This window comes from Propithecus coquereli, unplaced genomic scaffold (genome assembly GCF_000956105.1).
Source record: "Propithecus coquereli isolate 6110/MARCELLA unplaced genomic scaffold, Pcoq_1.0 Scaffold81, whole genome shotgun sequence".
Taxonomy (NCBI): domain Eukaryota; kingdom Metazoa; phylum Chordata; class Mammalia; order Primates; family Indriidae; genus Propithecus; species Propithecus coquereli.
The window spans coordinates 4,157,763-4,175,978 of NW_012154285.1; the positions used below are offsets into that span (position 1 = coordinate 4,157,763).

Below are 18,216 nucleotides of genomic sequence, written 5' to 3' on the forward strand. Positions count from 1 at the left end.
CCCGCCTCGGCCTCCCAGAGAGCTAGGATTACAGGCGTGAGCCACCGCGCCCGGCCTTGTTTCTTAACATACCTTGAAATATACTCAGCTCGCTAGAGTTATTTACAAGACTTAATTTTATTTTAATTCTTACAACCAACACTGATAAAGATTGAGTAATTTTTAATTTTTCATCCATTTTTTTTGTGACAACTGCATATATACATAATTATTCCAGTTTTTATTAATCAATTCAAAATGTTTTAAACCACTGTTAAACTATTCTTTAACTGATGACTGATACCATCTTAAGAATGATTGCTTTTTCTCCATATACAGATATCAGTTGAGGGGGATATTAAACATTAATTTAAAAGTCTACGTAAAATGTTTTATCACTTTTCATGATTACACATAGAGAAATATAAATATACATATTGGTTTTATACTGAGTTATTTTGAATTTATTTAAATTATCTTTTCAGGTTGGAAAGGGCAAAGAAATTACAAGAACAACGAGAGAAGGAAATGGTTGAAAAACAAAAACAACAAGAAATAGCTGCAGGTGATTTTCTTTTTTATTATGAAAACAGGGCATGTTCTTCGTGGAAAATTTGAAAAATACAGAAAAGTAATTGGAAGAAAAGCACCTTTGATCCCTACAACTTGTCGATACAGTGATTATTTTTGTTCCTGTAGCACTCGAGTCACTTACTGTTGCTTCCATATGAAATTTAATATGGAAAGTGGTTTTTGTTTATTGACATTCTTAATAAATAGTGGTACTTTTTTAATACTCGAAGTTTTTACAAAATGCCATTTTGTTTTTAAATATGTAATTATAACAAAACTTTCATAAGTGGGGTCCCATAATGTTGGTAATTAACTTTCTAAGGTTATATATGTTCTGCACAACAAAAGTATATTATCAGAAGAGTCTGTTTACAGAGGACTGACTCAGTCACAGTGGAAATACCAAGCCTGGTGCTTAACCTTTATAGCACCTGGCCTTAGCGTCTGTTATGTGTGGAGAATACCTGCTTAATATTTCTTAATGTTTCTTGTGTGTGTCAAATGAGATGTCTGTGCAAACATTTCATAAACTATAAAAACCATACAAGTAAAAGATTGTATTGTGTTATAATTACAGTTATAGGCACATAGTTCATTTCCACTGAAATCATACCTTCTTACTATTTGCAAAATTCTCTTAGAAAAATAAAATTTTAATATATATTAGGAAGATGCAGAAATATGTCCATTGATGAACACACACAATAAGTCTTTGCTAAAATGTTATTTATAAGCTTAACAATCATTTCCATGTATTTGGTGAAAATAATTCTGCCTTTTTATAGATTGGTAACTTTTTATATATAAATAATAATGTAAATCAGGAAGTTTGTCTTAAAATTCATACTTACATCCTCTTTAGCAGCTGCAGCTACTGGAGGTTCTGTTCTGAATGTTGCTGCCCTGTTGGCATCAGGGACACAAGTAACACCTCAGATAGCTATGGCAGCTCAAATGGCAGCCCTACAAGCTAAAGCTTTAGCAGAGACCGGAATAGCTGTACCTAGCTATTATAACCCAGCAGCTGTGAATCCAATGAAATTTGCTGAGCAAGAGAAAAAAAGGAAAATGCTTTGGCAAGGCAAGAAAGAAGGGGTAAGTTCTCTTGTTCCCATCTTTTTTCATTTATTCCTAATTAGCAATTACTTAGAGAAACGTATTTGAATTGGAAAAGATCAGTTTGGTCTTATCTTGCTTCTGAGAACCTGTAATTATTTAATACTGAAATAAAATATGACAAATTATGAGGTACTTATATTTTGTGTTTTTATAACATGTCTTAAATAATTATAAATTTCATTGATAGAATGCTATAAATGTTATCGTTTCTTTTATTTAGACTATATTATGGAGAGATTTAATATCCTTTAAAAAAAGGTATTTAAATTTTACGTATTCTAAAGTTTACTGTTTCTTAACAGGACAAATCCCAATCTGCTGAAATATGGGAAAAATTGAATTTTGGAAACAAGGACCAAAACGTGAAATTTAGGAAATTAATGGGTATTAAGGTGAGTTATACATTCTATTAAAATTCTGTATATTAACTTCTATTATCAAGGTAACGTTAGTTCTCAGCTGCAAAATGTTATTTCAGTAGTAGGACAGCTCTGCATACTTTCTTATGTTTTTCTGTTTATGTTCTCCAGGTTAACTCATGGGTTTGACTAAACCTATAGTCCTCACTGTTTGACAATATAAGTTGTTCAGTTTAAATTGACACATTTGTTATTACTGAATTCCTCAGGTAAACTTGTAGAATCATAAGCTTTTGGTATATAAAGATGGGGTTTTAAAAAGGAATTAATTTGCTGGAAAAAATACTGCTTTCTTAGGGTTAACTGTACATGGTGATATGGGGCCTTCTTTTTTTTTTTTTTTGAGACAGAGTCTCACTCTGTTGCCCGGGCTAGAGTGCCGTGGCGTTAGCCTAGCTCACAGCAACCTCAAACTCCTGGGATCAAGGAATCCTTCTGCCTCAGCCTCCCGAGTAGCTGGGACTACAGGCATGCACCACCATGCCCAGCTCATTTTTTCTATATATATATTTTTAATTGTCCAGATCATTTCTTTCTATTTTTTAGTAGAGACGGTGTCTCGCTCTTGTTCAGGCTGGTCTCGATCTCCTGACCTTGAGTGATCCACCCGCCTTGGCCTCCCAGAGTGCTAGGATTACAGACGTGAGCCACCGCGCCTGGCCCAGGCCTTCTTAATCTTTAAAGTTTCAAGGAAGTTTTTGTTTTGTTTTGTTTTGTTTTTAGCTTGTAAAAAGTAGGGTTTATTGAACTTTAAATATACAGATACAGTATTAGATTTAATACGGTCCACAAGTACTCAGACTTTGGTTATTACTAAGGGGATTGGCTTTTTATTGAGGAAATGTTTGGCTTAATAAACTGCACTAAGCTGGCTATTTCTCGAACATGCCAGAGGACCTTTGCATTTGCTATTAGTCCTCCCTGCACTGTTCCTCCCTCAGATACCTATGTGACTCTTTCTTATATTACTGTTTTGTTGTTTTTTTTTTTTTTTTCGAGACAGAGTCTCACTGTGTTGCCTGGGCTAGAGTGCCGTGGCGTCAGCCTCGCTCACAGCAACCTCAAAACTCCTGGGCTCAAGCGATCCTCCTGCCTCAGCCTCCCGAGTAGCTGGGACTACAGGCATGCGCCACCATGCCCGGCTAATTTTTTTTAGTTGTCCAATTAATTTCTTTCTAATTTTAGTAGAGACAGGGTCTCACTCTTGCTCAGGCTGGTTTCGAACTCCTGAGCTCAAACAATCCGCCCGTCTCGGCCTCCCAGAGAGTGTGTTTTTTTTTTAAGAGTTCTTTCCCACCACCTTTTGTAAAATAGCAAGCAGTCCCATTCCTGGAACACTCTTGTTCCCATTTTCTCCTGTATTTTTCTGTCTAGGATTTATACTCTGTCTGACATGCTCTACGTTTTTTGGGGGGTTGTTTATTTTGTTTTTTTGGTAGAGATGAGGTATCACTATGTTGCCCAGGCTGGTCTTGAATTCCTGGTCTCAAGCAGTCCTCCTGCCTCCGCCTCCCAAAGTGCTAGGATTACAGGCATGAGCCACCAAGCCCAGCCTTGTTCTACATTTTATGTGTTCCACCCTCCCTCCCCCCCACAAACTGAAGTTAATTTTTGTTATATCCTGCTCTATTCCAGACCCAGAAAAAAAGTATTGCCTTGCATTCTGGAGGTATTTAATGAGTGAATGAAAGTTAAGTAATTCGGGTCAAATATGTATCCTGAAAATATTTAATGGTACTGTCAAGTGAGAATCTATTTTTATTCCCATGTGAATTCATTTTAATATTTTATATCTGATATTTAGAGTGAAGATGAAGCTGGATGTAGCTCAGTTGATGAAGAGAGCTACAAGACTTTGAAACAACAGGAAGAAGTATTCAGAAATCTAGATGCTCAGTATGAAATGGCAAGATCACAAACCCATACACAAAGAGGAATGGGTTTGGGTTTCACATCTTCAATGCGAGGAATGGATACAGTTTGAAAAAGTTCACACATGTAAAGTTTGGGACTTTATAGACTTCCTCCTCTGATGTCAAGTCCTTGTTCACCAAACAGCTAGCATTCTAGCTTGCATGGGTGTTGCATTGACTTTAATTTATTGAAAAATACGATTTTTTGTAAATATCAGATCAGTGATACTGGTGTTAGTGTTGTAATCAGGTTAAACCCACTTCCATTAAACTTGACAGGCCTATAGAAGGACAATATTTTTTAGTTCATAAATTCTACTTTTCAAATATCTAAAAGCTGCAGGTGGGATAAAATCTCATACATGAATTTTTTCGTGTCCGCTGTCTTGCGTACTTTTGTACTTAACCTTGTACAGTTATTTTCATCTTTTGAACATGAAAGAAATGTTATGTAGATGTTCTTTAGAAGATCTGGCCATTTGGTTACATAATCCAGCACAAATAAGCTGGGTGGTGATGATAATAAAAATGGTTTTCTCAAAACTGGTGTTAAGTTACCTGGAATTCTTGTTTGAATTTGTTTTATGGTTTCTGCAGCATTTTGCAATTGCTATTAGAAAACACTGGCTAGAAATTCCCCACCCCCCCTTTTTTAAGACCAGTTAACTATGCTATAGGCAGTACCATGGTGAGCAAAAATGTAAAAGAAAGGTGGGAGGAGCAGACAAAATAATACTGTTTTCCTGCTATTATAAGGGACAGATTGGTGTACAGTATTTGTTAAATATTCCGTATGTTATTCAGGAAATCGATTAATGCATTAAAGGGATGTAAGCACTTTTATTTTAATAAAGTGCCTTATAACAAGTTCTTTGTATGCCCTTTGCTCATTATCCCTTTGAAGTCTTCTCCAGCATAAGCTAGACCAAGGTACTAAAATACTAGAAAACTACTTTGTCATGAAATTGAATAGGGCATGATCTGGGGGTGAGGGAGAAACTATAAAATTCATAGATCAATTACTTTCATTACAATGTTTAGCTTTGCTTAGAAAAGAACTTTGGAAAACCGTGTTAGGAGCACAGTACACCAAGGGAAGATTGTTTATAGGGATAAAATTTACACCCTTATTTTAACTGGAATTACAAAGTCCTGCCAACTTGTTAAAGTATGCTTTTGTTATACATGAAGAGCAAGTGATTGGATTATAAGATTGTGATGTATTTTGATAAACGTTTAGTGTTCCCAGAGCGCGGTAATTACAAGGAGAAATGATTTATTCCCGTGCTTAAATGACAAAGCCAAAACTTAACGAAGAAGTGACATAGGTCTTTGATTTTGTGGTCATCACAAATACGTATTTCAGTTAAGCTCCACCCTTTCAAATAAATTTCATTAAAAATACTTGTTACCCTATAAGGTAGTGTTACAAAAGCTTCCTATTTCCAGTGTTTTAGGAGCTGGCCATATGTAATGATACGGTCTGTCCTTTGCTCATCTAGAGCAGCAGTGACCAACAAAATACATTATTTTCAGTGATTTTTAAAATTTTAGTAGCTAAATGTAAATAGTTAAAAAGTGAAAGTACAGTTGACCCTTGAACAACATGGGTTTGAATTGCGGGAGTCCACTTACAGGTGGATTTTTTAAAAATAAAAGTTAACACCTGAGTGAGCCTGCTTCCCCTTCCACCTCCACTTCTGCCTGTGCCACCCCAGAGCAAGACCTCTTCCTCCTCAGTGTACTCAATGCAAAGACTAGGAGGATGAAGACATTTATGGTGATCCACTTCCACTTAATAGTGTATTTTCTCTTATGATTTTAACACTCTAGCTTTATTATAAGAATACAGTATGTGATACAACATACAAAATGTGTGTTAGTCAACTTTATGTTATTGGTAAGGCTTCCAGCCAGCAGTAGGCTATTAATAAAGTGTTTGGGGAGTCAAAAGTTACAAGTGGATTTTTTTTTTTTTTTTTGAGGCAGAGTCTCACTGTGTTGCCCGGGCTAGAGTGCCATGGCATCATCCTAGCTCACAGCAACCTCAAACTCCTGGGATCAAGCAATCCTCCTGCCTCAGCCTCCCGAGTAGCTGGGACTACAGGTATGCGCCACCATGCCTGGCTAATTTTTTCTGTGTATTTTTAGTTGTCCGATTAATTTTTCTATTTTTAGTAGAGACGGGGTCTCACTCTTGCTCAGGCTGGTTTCAAACTCCTGAGCACAAACAATCCGCCTGCCTCGGCCTCCCAGAGTGCTGGAATTACAGGCGTGAGCCACCGCGCCAGCCTGGTTTAATTTTTTAATCCATCTGGAATGTATTCGGGCATAGAAAATGTGGTAAGGATCTTCCAACCAGTATACTGTGTTCCTCCTGTCCTTAAGTCTGATCTGGTCCATTTCATGGGCTTCGTATGTATCACACATCTTATTTGTTAAAGAATTTATTTTGATGATGAATTTTTTTTTTACCGCACCCGGCTACAAGTGGATTTTTGACTGCGTGGGAGTCAGCACCCCTAACCTCCGTGTTGTTTAAGGGTCAAGTGTAATTTTATTAGTGCAATGTGTCCAAAATACTTCAGTATGTAATGAATACTTTTGAGGCATTTTGTATTCTTAATACTTTTGAAATCCAGTATGTGTTTTATATTTGATACATCTCACTTGGCACTAGCTACATGTAGCCAGTGGCAACCACATTAGTGCAGGTCTAGCAGGAGTTACATAGGTAATTGTAAGTTGAATGGTTTATTCTAAGAAGCTATTATTGAAGGCCTGGAGAAAAGGTTAGCTGTCTCAATTTGGGAAATGGGTCTGTAGGGGAGACATACTCCATAGTTTGCTTAAGCCTATTGTTACCGTTTTCCCCTGGATGTTCTGTGCTTTCAGTTTCAAAGCCTTATGCTCCATGATGGATGTTTTGAGTTTTACGTTTATGAGCAACAGGGACATTAACTGCTGTCCTGGAGATATTTTGAAAGATGTGATGAGCTGGCATGATGGCTTACACCTGTAATCCCAGCACTTTTGGGAGGCCAAGGCAGGAGGATTACTTGAGCCGACGAATTCGAAACCAGCCTGAGCAACATAGCATAAAATTTAAAAACTAGCCAGGTATGCTTGTACATGCCTAAAGTCCCAGCTACTCAGGAGGCTGAGGCAGGAAGATCACTTGAGCCCATGAGTTTGAGGTTACAGTGAGCTATGATCGTGCCACGGTACTCCAGCCCTTTTGTCTCAAGAAAAAAAAAGACTTGGTTGCTAGGCAGGACAGTGAGACCAGAAGGCCATACTAGTATTCAAGGTTGGATATAATAAATTCTACAGTGGGAAAACTATGAGCTTTCGTGGTAATTTGAGAGAGAGAATAGGACTTGGTAGTTGTAGGTATTGAAAGGGCAAATACAATGATGACATTGAGCCTTCTAGCTGGGGTGATGGTGGGTTTTGATTCCACTAAGCTTAGAAAACAAATACTGTTTAAGAAGTAGATTGGTGGAAGGAAATGGAAGCAAATATTGAGTTTGAAACATAATTCTAAGTTAATCAGTTTAATAGACCACAGATGATTTTAAGTATATACTCAGAAATTAATTTATATGAGACGCACTCCCAGTTCTCTCATCCTAGTATTCTCATCCTTCTCAACCCAGCCCTTTGAGTTTCTCAGCAATCAGTCCTAGACTTTCTTCCAAGCTTGACCCAAAGATACAGTTGTCTAATATACACTTCCACTGGGGCCTCAAATCTTTCCTTCAATATACCTGTGATGTCTAACCAAAATGCTTGAAAAACATCTTCCACCAGTCCAGTTACTTCTTTATTGCCTATAAGGATAAAATTGTCTCAAGGTACCACATAACCAAAATGGAACTCCCTCTTTGCTCCCAAACCTGGTCCACATCCAATGTTCTCTATCCCATATGACCATTTGTTCAGTCAGTGTCTTAAGTCAAAATCCTAGCAAATCTACATGACCTCTTTCCCCTCATTCCCTATATTTGATCCTTAATGAAATCTGTTGCTTTAATTTTATCTTTTAAATATCCCTAAATATCTAGCTAATCCTCTCCACTACTATTGCCGCTACCCCAATGCAAGCTAGCATTTTTTCTTTTTTAATATGAAAATTAAATTCTAATAAATTGTAAAAATACAGATTGCTTATTTTTACTTATAGCCCCTGAAAATTCAACCTGATTTTTTTTTTAATTTAGCAGTTTATTTGAACAAAAAATGATTCATGAATTAGGCAGCACTCCAAACCAGAAGAGGTTCAGAGAGCTCCAGCCATCAGCATTAGCAGTGAGCTTTTATAGACTGAACACAGAAGCAAAATAGAGAAATCACTTGATTGGCTACAGCTAGGTGTCCGAATTATTTGGAATTGGCTGCCTGTGATTGGCTGAAACCCAGCTGTTTGTGATAGACTGAAACTCACAAGCTAACTAGCATTTCTTAACTACTGTACTACAAAAATTTATCAATCTATCTACTAGACTCACAGAATTTTACTCTTGCTCCATCTCCAATCTTTCCTCTACCCTACATTCGGGACCATTTTATCAAAATGAAAGTTTGCTAGTCACAAACATAGCACATGCTTAAAATGTTTCAATGACTTCTGAATGTTGGGGGTGGAGGGAGGATCCCTTTGGGTTCTGTGAGTCCAGCCTCATCTTGCTTCCGTTTGCCTTCTCATTCAACATGTGGTTTCTTCAGCCTAGAATGCTCTTGTTTCATCTTCCATATTTTCACAACTAACTTTGCCTACCTGATCGTATTTCAGTTCAAGTCCCACTTCACTGACTCCCACAGACTATGTTGTTTCTTTGTTACACATTCATAACTCCCTGTGTTTTTCATTTCTTTATGAATACCCATCAACACCCCGCTGGATCCAAGAGCAGCAACAGTATTTTTTGTTGTTTCTTGTGGACCATGGGTTTCATGAGAGCAGGAATTTCTTTCTCTATTTTGCTCACTACTCCTGTATCTTCAGATCCTAGACAAGTGCCTGGCACATTGAAGACATAAATAAATGTGACTGAATGAATAAGTGATTAAACAAGAGAAACCACAGAAAGCCTCAACAGACAAATCTAAAATAGTAGAATCTAACTCATTTTACATAAAAAATGAACCAAGCCCAATAAACTAAAGTAGCTTGTTTAACATCACAAACGTCGTCTGTGGCAAAGATGGAGTTCTTTATTCTCCTGTTGCTGTTAAGCACACACACACCAGAATCTATGATATGACGTGCGTCGTACTCTGATTTTCTTCAGCCTTGCTTGCCTAGCAGGGACAATCCATATTGTTTTAACACGTTCTGGGCTAGTCAGTTTTTCTTCACGTTTCAAAACGGACCAATCCCAGTATGCAAAGCAAACAATGAGTTAACAGTCTCTTAGAAACCACACGTCCCGGCATGCCATGCCCCCGAGCAATCTCAGAAGTGGGTACGAGGGAGGCCGTTGCATTCTGGGAATTGTAGTCGGCCGGGACTGGCCCCGCTTCCTGTGCAGCCTTGGCGGTCCGCGTGTGGAGAAAATCGTACAGGGTGGATTAGATTAGCAGGGCCCGAGCCCTAGAGAGTGGTGCCGCCCTACAACCTTCGCCCCCAGCCCCGGCGGCCGGCTCCTCCCCTTCTCAAATCTTTTCCACAGCCCAAAATGGCGGCCGAGGTGGATTTTGGCGACCTGGAGCTGTTCGAGGCGTTTGACCACCCGGAGGAGTCGATTCCAAAGCCCGTTCACACCCGCTTCAAGGACGACGACGGCGACGAGGCGGACGAGAACGGGGTAGGCGACGCGGAGCTGCGGGAGCGGCTTCGGCAATGCGAGGAAACCATCCAACAGCTCCGAGCCGAGAATATCCTTCCCGCTCGCTGGGCCCTGTCACCCGGGCGTGGGGTCGGGGCAGCGCCCGGCGTGGGCGGAAATTCCAAAAGGGCAAAGAATTCGAAGTAATTTCTGGTGTCCCGCTGGCGGGCTGAGATTCTAGGGTTCGGGGTGTGCAAGCTGACTTGGGGCCTCGGCGCAAACCTTCCTGTCTGGAAATCCGTCTCCTGACTGGATCCACTCCTCCTGCCCCCCGCTCCGAGCCGGGTTCCGTTTTTTAGGGTTGTTGTAGACGGCTCAACTGTTAGATTGTAGACTGGCCACCACTTCTCTTCCTCTCTTTGGGGTCATCCCATTTCATATTTTGCAGCCAAGCTCAACTTCATGCAGTCGTGTTGTATGTTAGGAGATACCAGATACTTAGACCTTCGATCAGTTTTTTTATGGAGGGGAAAAAGCTGGTGGTCCTAGGATGCAGAGTTCGGAGCCTGAAGGAGTCGGGGTGTGCAAAGAGAAATGAAATGGCTAATTGCTTGATTGAAGTTGGGGATTAAGTTTAGAGTTCTTCCACTTTGAGCTAGCTTCGGTGGTGAAGATGTATTGTAACGCTTTGGGGAAAACGCGCCAAATAAGTTTGTGTTAGGCTTGAGTTACATGATAACAGTTTTTTCTGGATTTGCTAGTATGTTTATTTACATTCTTAGGGTTTTTAAAACTATATATACAGATAATTTTGGTTCGGGTAGTTTTCCTTTTAAAATTTGTAAAGAGCCCTGAAAGTGGTTGGTATGTCAGCTTTTAAGGTTTTTGAAGTTGGATTTTTTTTTAACATGTTGCCTTTTTCCTCGACATTTTGTTATGAAAATTTTCAAAATACAAGAAAGTTGAAAGGATCGTACAGTAAATATCGTAGATTCCATCCCAGATTCTTGTTAACTGCTTGTTATACTGCATTTTCTTTATCATATATCACCATGCTTTGACTTGGAAATTTTTCTTAATTAGCTGTTGAAACTTTTGACAAGGACATCATCGTTTGAAAATGTTTTTGGTTCAGTTTGTTTCTTTTGAACTCAAAGATCGTGTCTTAAAGTGTATGTTCAAAGGGATGAAAACCATAGTAATTTTTAGGTCCCAGTGCCTATCCCTGCAACAAAACAGGAGCTCAGTGTGTCATCCTCAAAGTATTCATGAGTCTTTTACGTTTGTAACATTCTGATACCAAAAGTAAGAGGAGTAGTAGATGAATTTTATGATCTGCATGATTCTGTTTAATGAGGGCTAACATTCCTTAACAAGTAATAACATCAAGAACTTAAAAGAAAATTGAACATTCTGACTCGACCAAGGTATGAGATACTGAAAATACACCATAGTCGTCCCTTGTTATTTATCCTCATGTTAATATTTAATCACAATTTCTTTGTAAAAAGCGTGTAGGATTTTTGTGTCATTTTTATTTGTTCACCATACTCTGAAGAGATCAGAGTAATGGTCCTTTATTCTGAATTTGTAAAATCTGGATTCTCATAAGTGCATTAAACTTTTAAGCTTACTTATTGGGTGAAAATATTTGTGAAGCACAATCCAGAAAATTTTGACTTAATGCTCAGAACAGGAACGTTGTCAACCCAGCTGTTCCTATTTAACAAACATTTCTAGAAAGTAAGGATTAAGATTACAATGTTACTCTAGCTGAAGATTTACTTACACCATTAAAATGTGTTCACAAAGAGAAACAATGCAAGATATGGCATTTTAGAAAAAGGAAAAAGTTAATGTTCCTTTGGAAAAACTACAATGAATAGATTTGCATTTGGGCATCTGACTGTAACAGATTAAATGCTGATATCTCATAATATAAATTTATTTAACAGGTCACTAAATCTAGGTATTTGTTAAAGTACAGATTTATTATGTGAAATGGTAATTTAAGCTTTCAGAATTTGGGGGTGCCATGATGTGGTTTCACATATACTTTTTTGTCTCCGGTACCAGCTGGAATAAGTCAGATGCACTGGTGACTAAAAGTTTAAATTTTAGAATTTAGAAGTATTTCAGAATAACTTCCCCATGCCCTACTCTCCTTCCGCTGTGTGAGCACACTTTGGGTATCTATACTTATTTTTGGTTAGATATTAAATGTATATAAATGTATAACTGGGATTCCTCATAAAAATCATAATTTTTATATGTTAAAGATATTTAGATAATTATACATTTTCTAATGGAGTTGATCATTTGAACATTAAGTATTTATCTTAAAAGGGGTAATAATTACCTAGTTCAAATAATTTCAACATTCTAGGCTTTGCCGGTTTATAAGAAGGAAGGAAACAGTATCATGAAAAGGGAATAAATTATTATTTTTTTAGAATTAGTGCGCTCTGTATCGTCAGACTGATAAAGCATTCTACAGAAAACCAAGAAAGAAGGAGATACAGCATTAATTAGATAAAATTTGTATCCTCGTGTCTCTTGGTTTAGTCCTTATTTTTGAAACTGTCATAATCAGAAGTTTTTCCTCTTTTTTATCAGTAAACATTATGGGGTTTGTGTGTGTGCATTTGTTTAACTAAGAAAAGGTTTAAACATACAGAAAGTGGAAAGAATAGTATGATTACTGTTACCCATATCTTCCCCCCTTAGATTTAACAATATTTTTATCATATTGCTTTCTAATCTCATACACAAATTTCACACCAAATATTTCAGCTTTTTTTTTTTATCTTCTAAGACAGGGTCTCACTCTGTCACCTAGGCTGTAGTGCAGTGTTGCAATCATAGCTCCCTGCAGCCTTGAACTCCTGGGCTCAAGTGATCCTCCTGCCTCAGCTCCCAAGTAGCTGTGACTACAGGCACTCACCATGACGCACCACTAATTTTTAAATTTTTTGTAGAGTTGGGGTCTTGCTATGTTTGCCCATGCTGGTTACAAAAGCCTGTATTTTTAAAAATAAAGACTTATTTCATACATAACCACAACACCATGATCACACCTAATAACTGGCATGATTTTCTTAATAACGTCCCTTACTCAGTCCATATTCAAATTTTTCCAGTTGAGTGTATTTATAGCTGGTTGCTCGAACTGGACTCCAACCAAGGACCATGCAAGTTGCATGTGGCTCTTAAAAACATGTATTTTTAAAACCTGAAGTTTGCCCAAATTAAAACAAGTCTCTGAACTTTTTCATATTTTAATTTTATTTATTTACTTGATATGAACAATTCTAAATAGAAACTGATTTATTTCACATGCTGTACAGGTAGAGGAATATGAGGAAGGTGAGAGAGGAAGAATCGGAGATACAGCTGGTCCCAGGTTACTGAAGGGACATATTACAGATTTCCAGGCTGCATTCTAGTTCTGTTTTTGGGAGTATTCGCAAGTCAGATCCAGGAATAGTATACTTATATATATCTCTGCTTTAGAATCTTGGATTTGAGATATTTAGTGCAATGTGCTTTACCCTCCAAGAGTCAATCCGTTTATTTATAAGTGTTTCATTTCCCATATACTTCCAAGCCAAATTCACTCAGATTCTTTTAGAAATATATTCTTGTAACCTGCTGGTTTATCCAGTCCTTCCTCCCCTGCTCCCACTCCATTTTTAAAGAACCTAGGCATTAGGTAGAGAAACTTTTTCACTGAGAACTGAAAGATTAACTGTAGTTCTTAATTTTCTGTAAAACATTTCTTAAAATACTAGCCAGACTTGGTGGCTCATGCCTGTAATCCCAGGACTTCGGGAGGCTCAGGCAGGAGGATTGTTTGAAGCCAGAAGTTCAAGACTAGCTTGGCAGCAAAGAGAGACCTTGTCTCTACAAAGTATTAAAAAATTAGCTGGGCTTGGTGGCGCACACCTGTAGTCCCAGCTATTCAGGACGCTGAAGCAGGAGGATCGCCTGAGCCCAGGAGCTTGAGGTTGCAGTGAGCTGTGATCGTGCCACTGCATTCCAGCCTGGGCAACAGAGTAAGATCCCTTTTCTAAAAATATATATTTTTAGATATATACACACCCACATATACACGTACATATTAATGTTAAATAAGAGATACCTGTTCTCCAGTCTTTGTCATAGTATAATAATGATAAAAAAAATTAAAAAGTAAGAGATACCTTTGTATAAAACCATTAAAGTACATAGAATTGGTAAAAGCTTAGATTTTTCTTGAGAAAACTAGTTATTCATTCATGGTCTCATTTGTAAAATACATGATCTTTGGTACTTAAGAATTATAAAAGTTATGTGTACTATAAAGCAAGTTTTACTTTAATGTCTTCTAAGAATATGTTTTAATTCTGTTTTAGTGGAATATTGGTGAACAATACTAAGTTAGACGGACCTTTATTACAGATTCTATTTATGAACAATGCTATTTCAAAGTAAGTAATTTTTTCCCTTTCTTAAATATAATTAATATATTTATGAAACAATGTCTTTTATAATTATGCTGTTTTCATTTGTACTTATCTTTATTCTTAAAGTGCTCTTGGAGTTTAAGTGTATGAAATCATGATTAAGAGCAAGGACATTGGGGTCATATAGACCTGAATTTGATTGTGGACTGCTGGGGAGGTCATGGAACTTTTCTGTATCATCAATTTCTTCCTGGATAACAGGGTACTATTAGTAACTACCTTTTAGGTAGCTAAATAAGCACCTATAAGAGCCCAATAAATAGCTTCTAGTAAAAATAACCACTACCACCATAACAATAATAATAATGTTAACCATGTTTCTCCCCACATCAGGCAATGGATTCTGTGTCGGCTATCTTCGAAGCCTACCCACGTGATTTTTTTTTTTAATAGCAAAATCAGACTTTTGCAAGTCATCCAGTATGCTTGGGTTTAGGGTGATTCTGTGCATTCTTATAGTGCTTGCTGAAGTGTTCTGAAATGGTTTGAGACCTTGCCTTATCCCTCAGAGCATGGTCATAGACATTTCAGACAATTGCTGGCCCCCTCCCAAGACACTTAATCATATTGTTATCTTATGTGCTGACCAAGGTCAAGAAGGTAGAGGGAATGGTGCCAGGCCCATAACCTACTTTATTTGAGCAGAAGTGGAACCCAAGGCTCTGGGGGTGGGGCAGCTGGGTGGTGAATGCAGCAGCAGAAAAGAGCTGGGCACAACCGGGCTCTAGCACTGTTGTGTCTTGTCCCACCTCCCCGTAGATTTGAGATCTACTCTAGCTCATGACTGTCTGATTTCTGCACCATTCACCTGGCGTTTTCATCTGCAGAAACCTTAGAATGTCATAGCTAGAACAGACATGAAAAATCGTCAAGACTGTGAAAAGGAAGCTGTGTCTGAGACATTGTCGCTGCCCAGTTGCAGCCTAACAAGACCTGGGCTCCTTTGACACCTGAACTGAGCACTATAGAATATTTGATGAGCTTGGTTCTTGACCTGGAGGGATAGAGAAAGTAGACCTCAGCATTTTTTCTTGCATTGCATTTTGCTTTTATTTATTTATTTTTTTTTTTGAGACAGAGTCTCGCTCTGTTGCCCGGGCTAGAGTGAGTGCCGTGGCGTCAGCCTAGCTCACAGCAACCTCAAACTCCTGGGCTCAAGCGATCCTCCTGTCTCAGCCTCCCGGGTAGCTGGGACTACAGGCATGCGCCACCATGCCCGGCTAATTTTTTCTATATCTTTTTAGCTGTCCAATTAGTTTCTTTCTATTTTTGGTAGAGACAGGATCTCGCTCTTGCTCAGGCTGGTCTCGAACTCCTGAGCTCAAGTGATCCTCCTGCCTCAGCCTCCCGGAGTGCTAGGATTACAGGCGTGAGCCACCGCGCACGGCCTTTGCTTTTATTTTTTTCAGTTTCCTATTTATACTGGTGTTTCCTTATATGTGTATAAAGAGTCTCTGGGAGGAGGATGTGGAAGAATCAAATACATTGGCTGTCTTTGTGTTGCAGAAGTAGGTGGCTAAGAGACAGGGTAGGAAGGGAGCTTTTCATTATGTAACCCTTTTACTTCTTTTGGATTTTGGACCATTTCCATTAGTATCTATTCCAAAATTAAGTAGATAAAATTTACAAATAAAATCCATTCTTTGCACAACTGTTTGGCAACTGTTATGCCAAACACTGTGTTACATTATCATAATCATTTCATTAACTTGGCAACAATGTGTATCTTTCCTTTGGGAATAGTTTCCTGAGTGTTACATAGAGTCAGTGATTTGATAAACCTCTGAAAGAAGAAATAACAAAATTTACACATGACATCTTATAATGATGCATACGACTTCAATCTATTAAATGTTTTACTGTCTGGGTTCTGACCATTTTGTCCTCTTATACAGGCAATATCATCAAGAAATAGAGGAATTTGTATCAAATTTAGTAAAAAGATTTGAGGAACAGCAGAAAAATGATGTGGAAAAGACTTCCTTTAATCTTTTGCCCCAGGTATTTCAAATTTAAAAGACTTTAAGATTAGTAGATTATGCTTTTCACTGCCAATTATTAGGCCACAATAATCCTTTTGAAGCAAAACCAAAATGATGTAAGATTATCTGTTCACCTCCCTTCCACTCCTGGGCTTTCTTCTCCAAAGTCTGACCAGTGCAGCCACGTGGTCTTCTTTTGGATTGTGGCTCCTTTGGTCACAGGAGTCATATTCAGACCTGGCTACACTCAAAATTGAAGTTTTTCTATTTCCTAACTTGGACACATGGTTTTGAGCAGAAAATTAATTTCAGGCCAGAAAAAATACCTAAATTTCTGGAATTTATAAAAGATGGATTCTTTTTATCTAAAACTAACAGATATGTGCTATCCTTTTTTCCCCCCTACTTGTTTAAAAAAAAAATCAATAATGTGCCCAAAGAAATCTGAGAAATTTCACTATGTGAATATTAGAGCATGAGTTTCTGTTTTAAAAAAAATGAGAATTATTACTGGGCTTTTTATTTAAATTAAAAATTAAGGTAAGTAAGAATCTCTCACATAAGCTATTTATCCTCAGGGTTTGGAAAATGGGAGTGTTCTGATTAATTAAATTTTTTATTGCCTTTAGTTTTTATGTCTCCTATATAATTTTTAAAGATTCAAGAAGCAAAATACATTTAACAATAAAAATCACACTGAATATTGTTTTTGATTCAAGGAACTCTTCAGAATTTTGTAGTAGCTTGAGGTCTGTGAGGGTTATATTATCATTATTGACCAGTAATCTAAAATTGTATATTTTTTACATTTTCCTGGTTATCTGATTTCAAGATAAAGTCTGCCTTGCCAGTTTAAGTATTGAAAGTTCCATAATTAACATTAACACGAAAGTCATAGTGCATGCTAATGCATCAGAAGAAGCTTTCTCTTTATATCTTCAATTTTCCCATGTGAAATTTCCTTCATAACATTCTTAGCTTAACTTCTAAACTTACCCTAATTATGGCAATGATAAATCCAAAATTTTATATACCTCACTGGTATGTATTAGAAAATAAAAGGAGTGTGTGTTCAGATTCCTAAGATTTGAAATTTAAAATTGTGAAAACATTGGTTACCCTTTGTAATGTATGTTTTTCTTTGTATTAGCCATCCAGTATTATGCTAGAAGAGGATCATAAAGTAGAAGAATCTGGTGCCATTAAAAACAACAAGGAAGCTTTTAGTGTAAGTTTGGACATTTTAGTTTTGAGTTCTGCAGATACGTGTTTCCTATCCTTTGTCAACCGGGTGGCATTTGAATGATAAAAGTGGTATAATCATATGTCTTCAATTGATCACATCATTCTTCTGTTATAAATAATAGTGTAAACTTTAGCCTCTGAATATTATAGTTTGCTTTTTAGTAACTATTGCATTGTGACTGGGGGCACAATAAACTTACTTTGGAGGACTTTATTTTTGTCCTGACTAAGCTCTTTGTTTATGTTCAAGAACTTGGATGAGGATATAGAAAGCATGCTTGTTGAATGTACAGGTGGCTGAAGCTGCGAGGGATAGATAGCTAATATAACAGATGGCAAATTTGAAATTTAAAATGTTGACAGACTCAAATGGTGGGTGAAAAATAGAAGAAACCTAAGAAGGATGGCCTACATTTAGTCTAACAGCCTTTCAGTACCTATGCAAAATCCAATAGTGTCAATACAATGTAGTGGACCAGGCGCGGTGGCTCACACCTATAAACCCAGCACTTTGGGAGGCTGAGTTGGGAAGATCATTTGAGCCCAGGAGTTCAAGGTTGCAGTGAGCTATGATAGCATCACTGCATTCCAACGTGGGAAACAGAGCAAGATCCTGTCTCTTAGGGAAAAAAAAGTGAATTCCATGTTAGTGGATTCAAATAAAGACTGAGATGCTCAATCGGGCACTTTAAAGAATGATTTCTGGACCA

General features: G+C 37.6%; 2 protein-coding genes across 3 annotated transcripts in view; both read left to right on the forward strand.

The window, feature by feature from the left end:
* Positions 1-4,560, forward strand: part of RSRC2 (arginine/serine-rich coiled-coil 2) — a 21,560-nt gene extending 17,000 nt beyond the window's left edge. Inside the window, exons 7-10 of one of the 2 annotated variants that reach the window (XM_012663528.1) lie at positions 465-544; positions 1,415-1,647; positions 1,974-2,063; positions 3,895-4,560. In XM_012663528.1, the coding sequence (XP_012518982.1) occupies positions 465-544; positions 1,415-1,647; positions 1,974-2,063; positions 3,895-4,074 (583 nt within the window). In that variant the 3' untranslated portion in view covers positions 4,075-4,560. The remainder of the gene's footprint in view (positions 1-464; positions 545-1,414; positions 1,648-1,973; positions 2,064-3,894) is intronic. The other variant, XM_012663529.1, reaches the window with a different exon arrangement.
* A 5,124-nt stretch (positions 4,561-9,684) lies between these two features.
* ZCCHC8 (zinc finger, CCHC domain containing 8) overlaps positions 9,685-18,216 on the forward strand; it is a 21,340-nt gene continuing 12,808 nt past the window's right edge. Inside the window, exons 1-5 of the mRNA XM_012663408.1 lie at positions 9,685-9,883; positions 11,159-11,201; positions 14,169-14,243; positions 16,175-16,280; positions 17,412-17,489. Coding sequence (XP_012518862.1) covers positions 9,685-9,883; positions 11,159-11,201; positions 14,169-14,243; positions 16,175-16,280; positions 17,412-17,489 — 501 coding nt within the window. The remainder of the gene's footprint in view (positions 9,884-11,158; positions 11,202-14,168; positions 14,244-16,174; positions 16,281-17,411; positions 17,490-18,216) is intronic.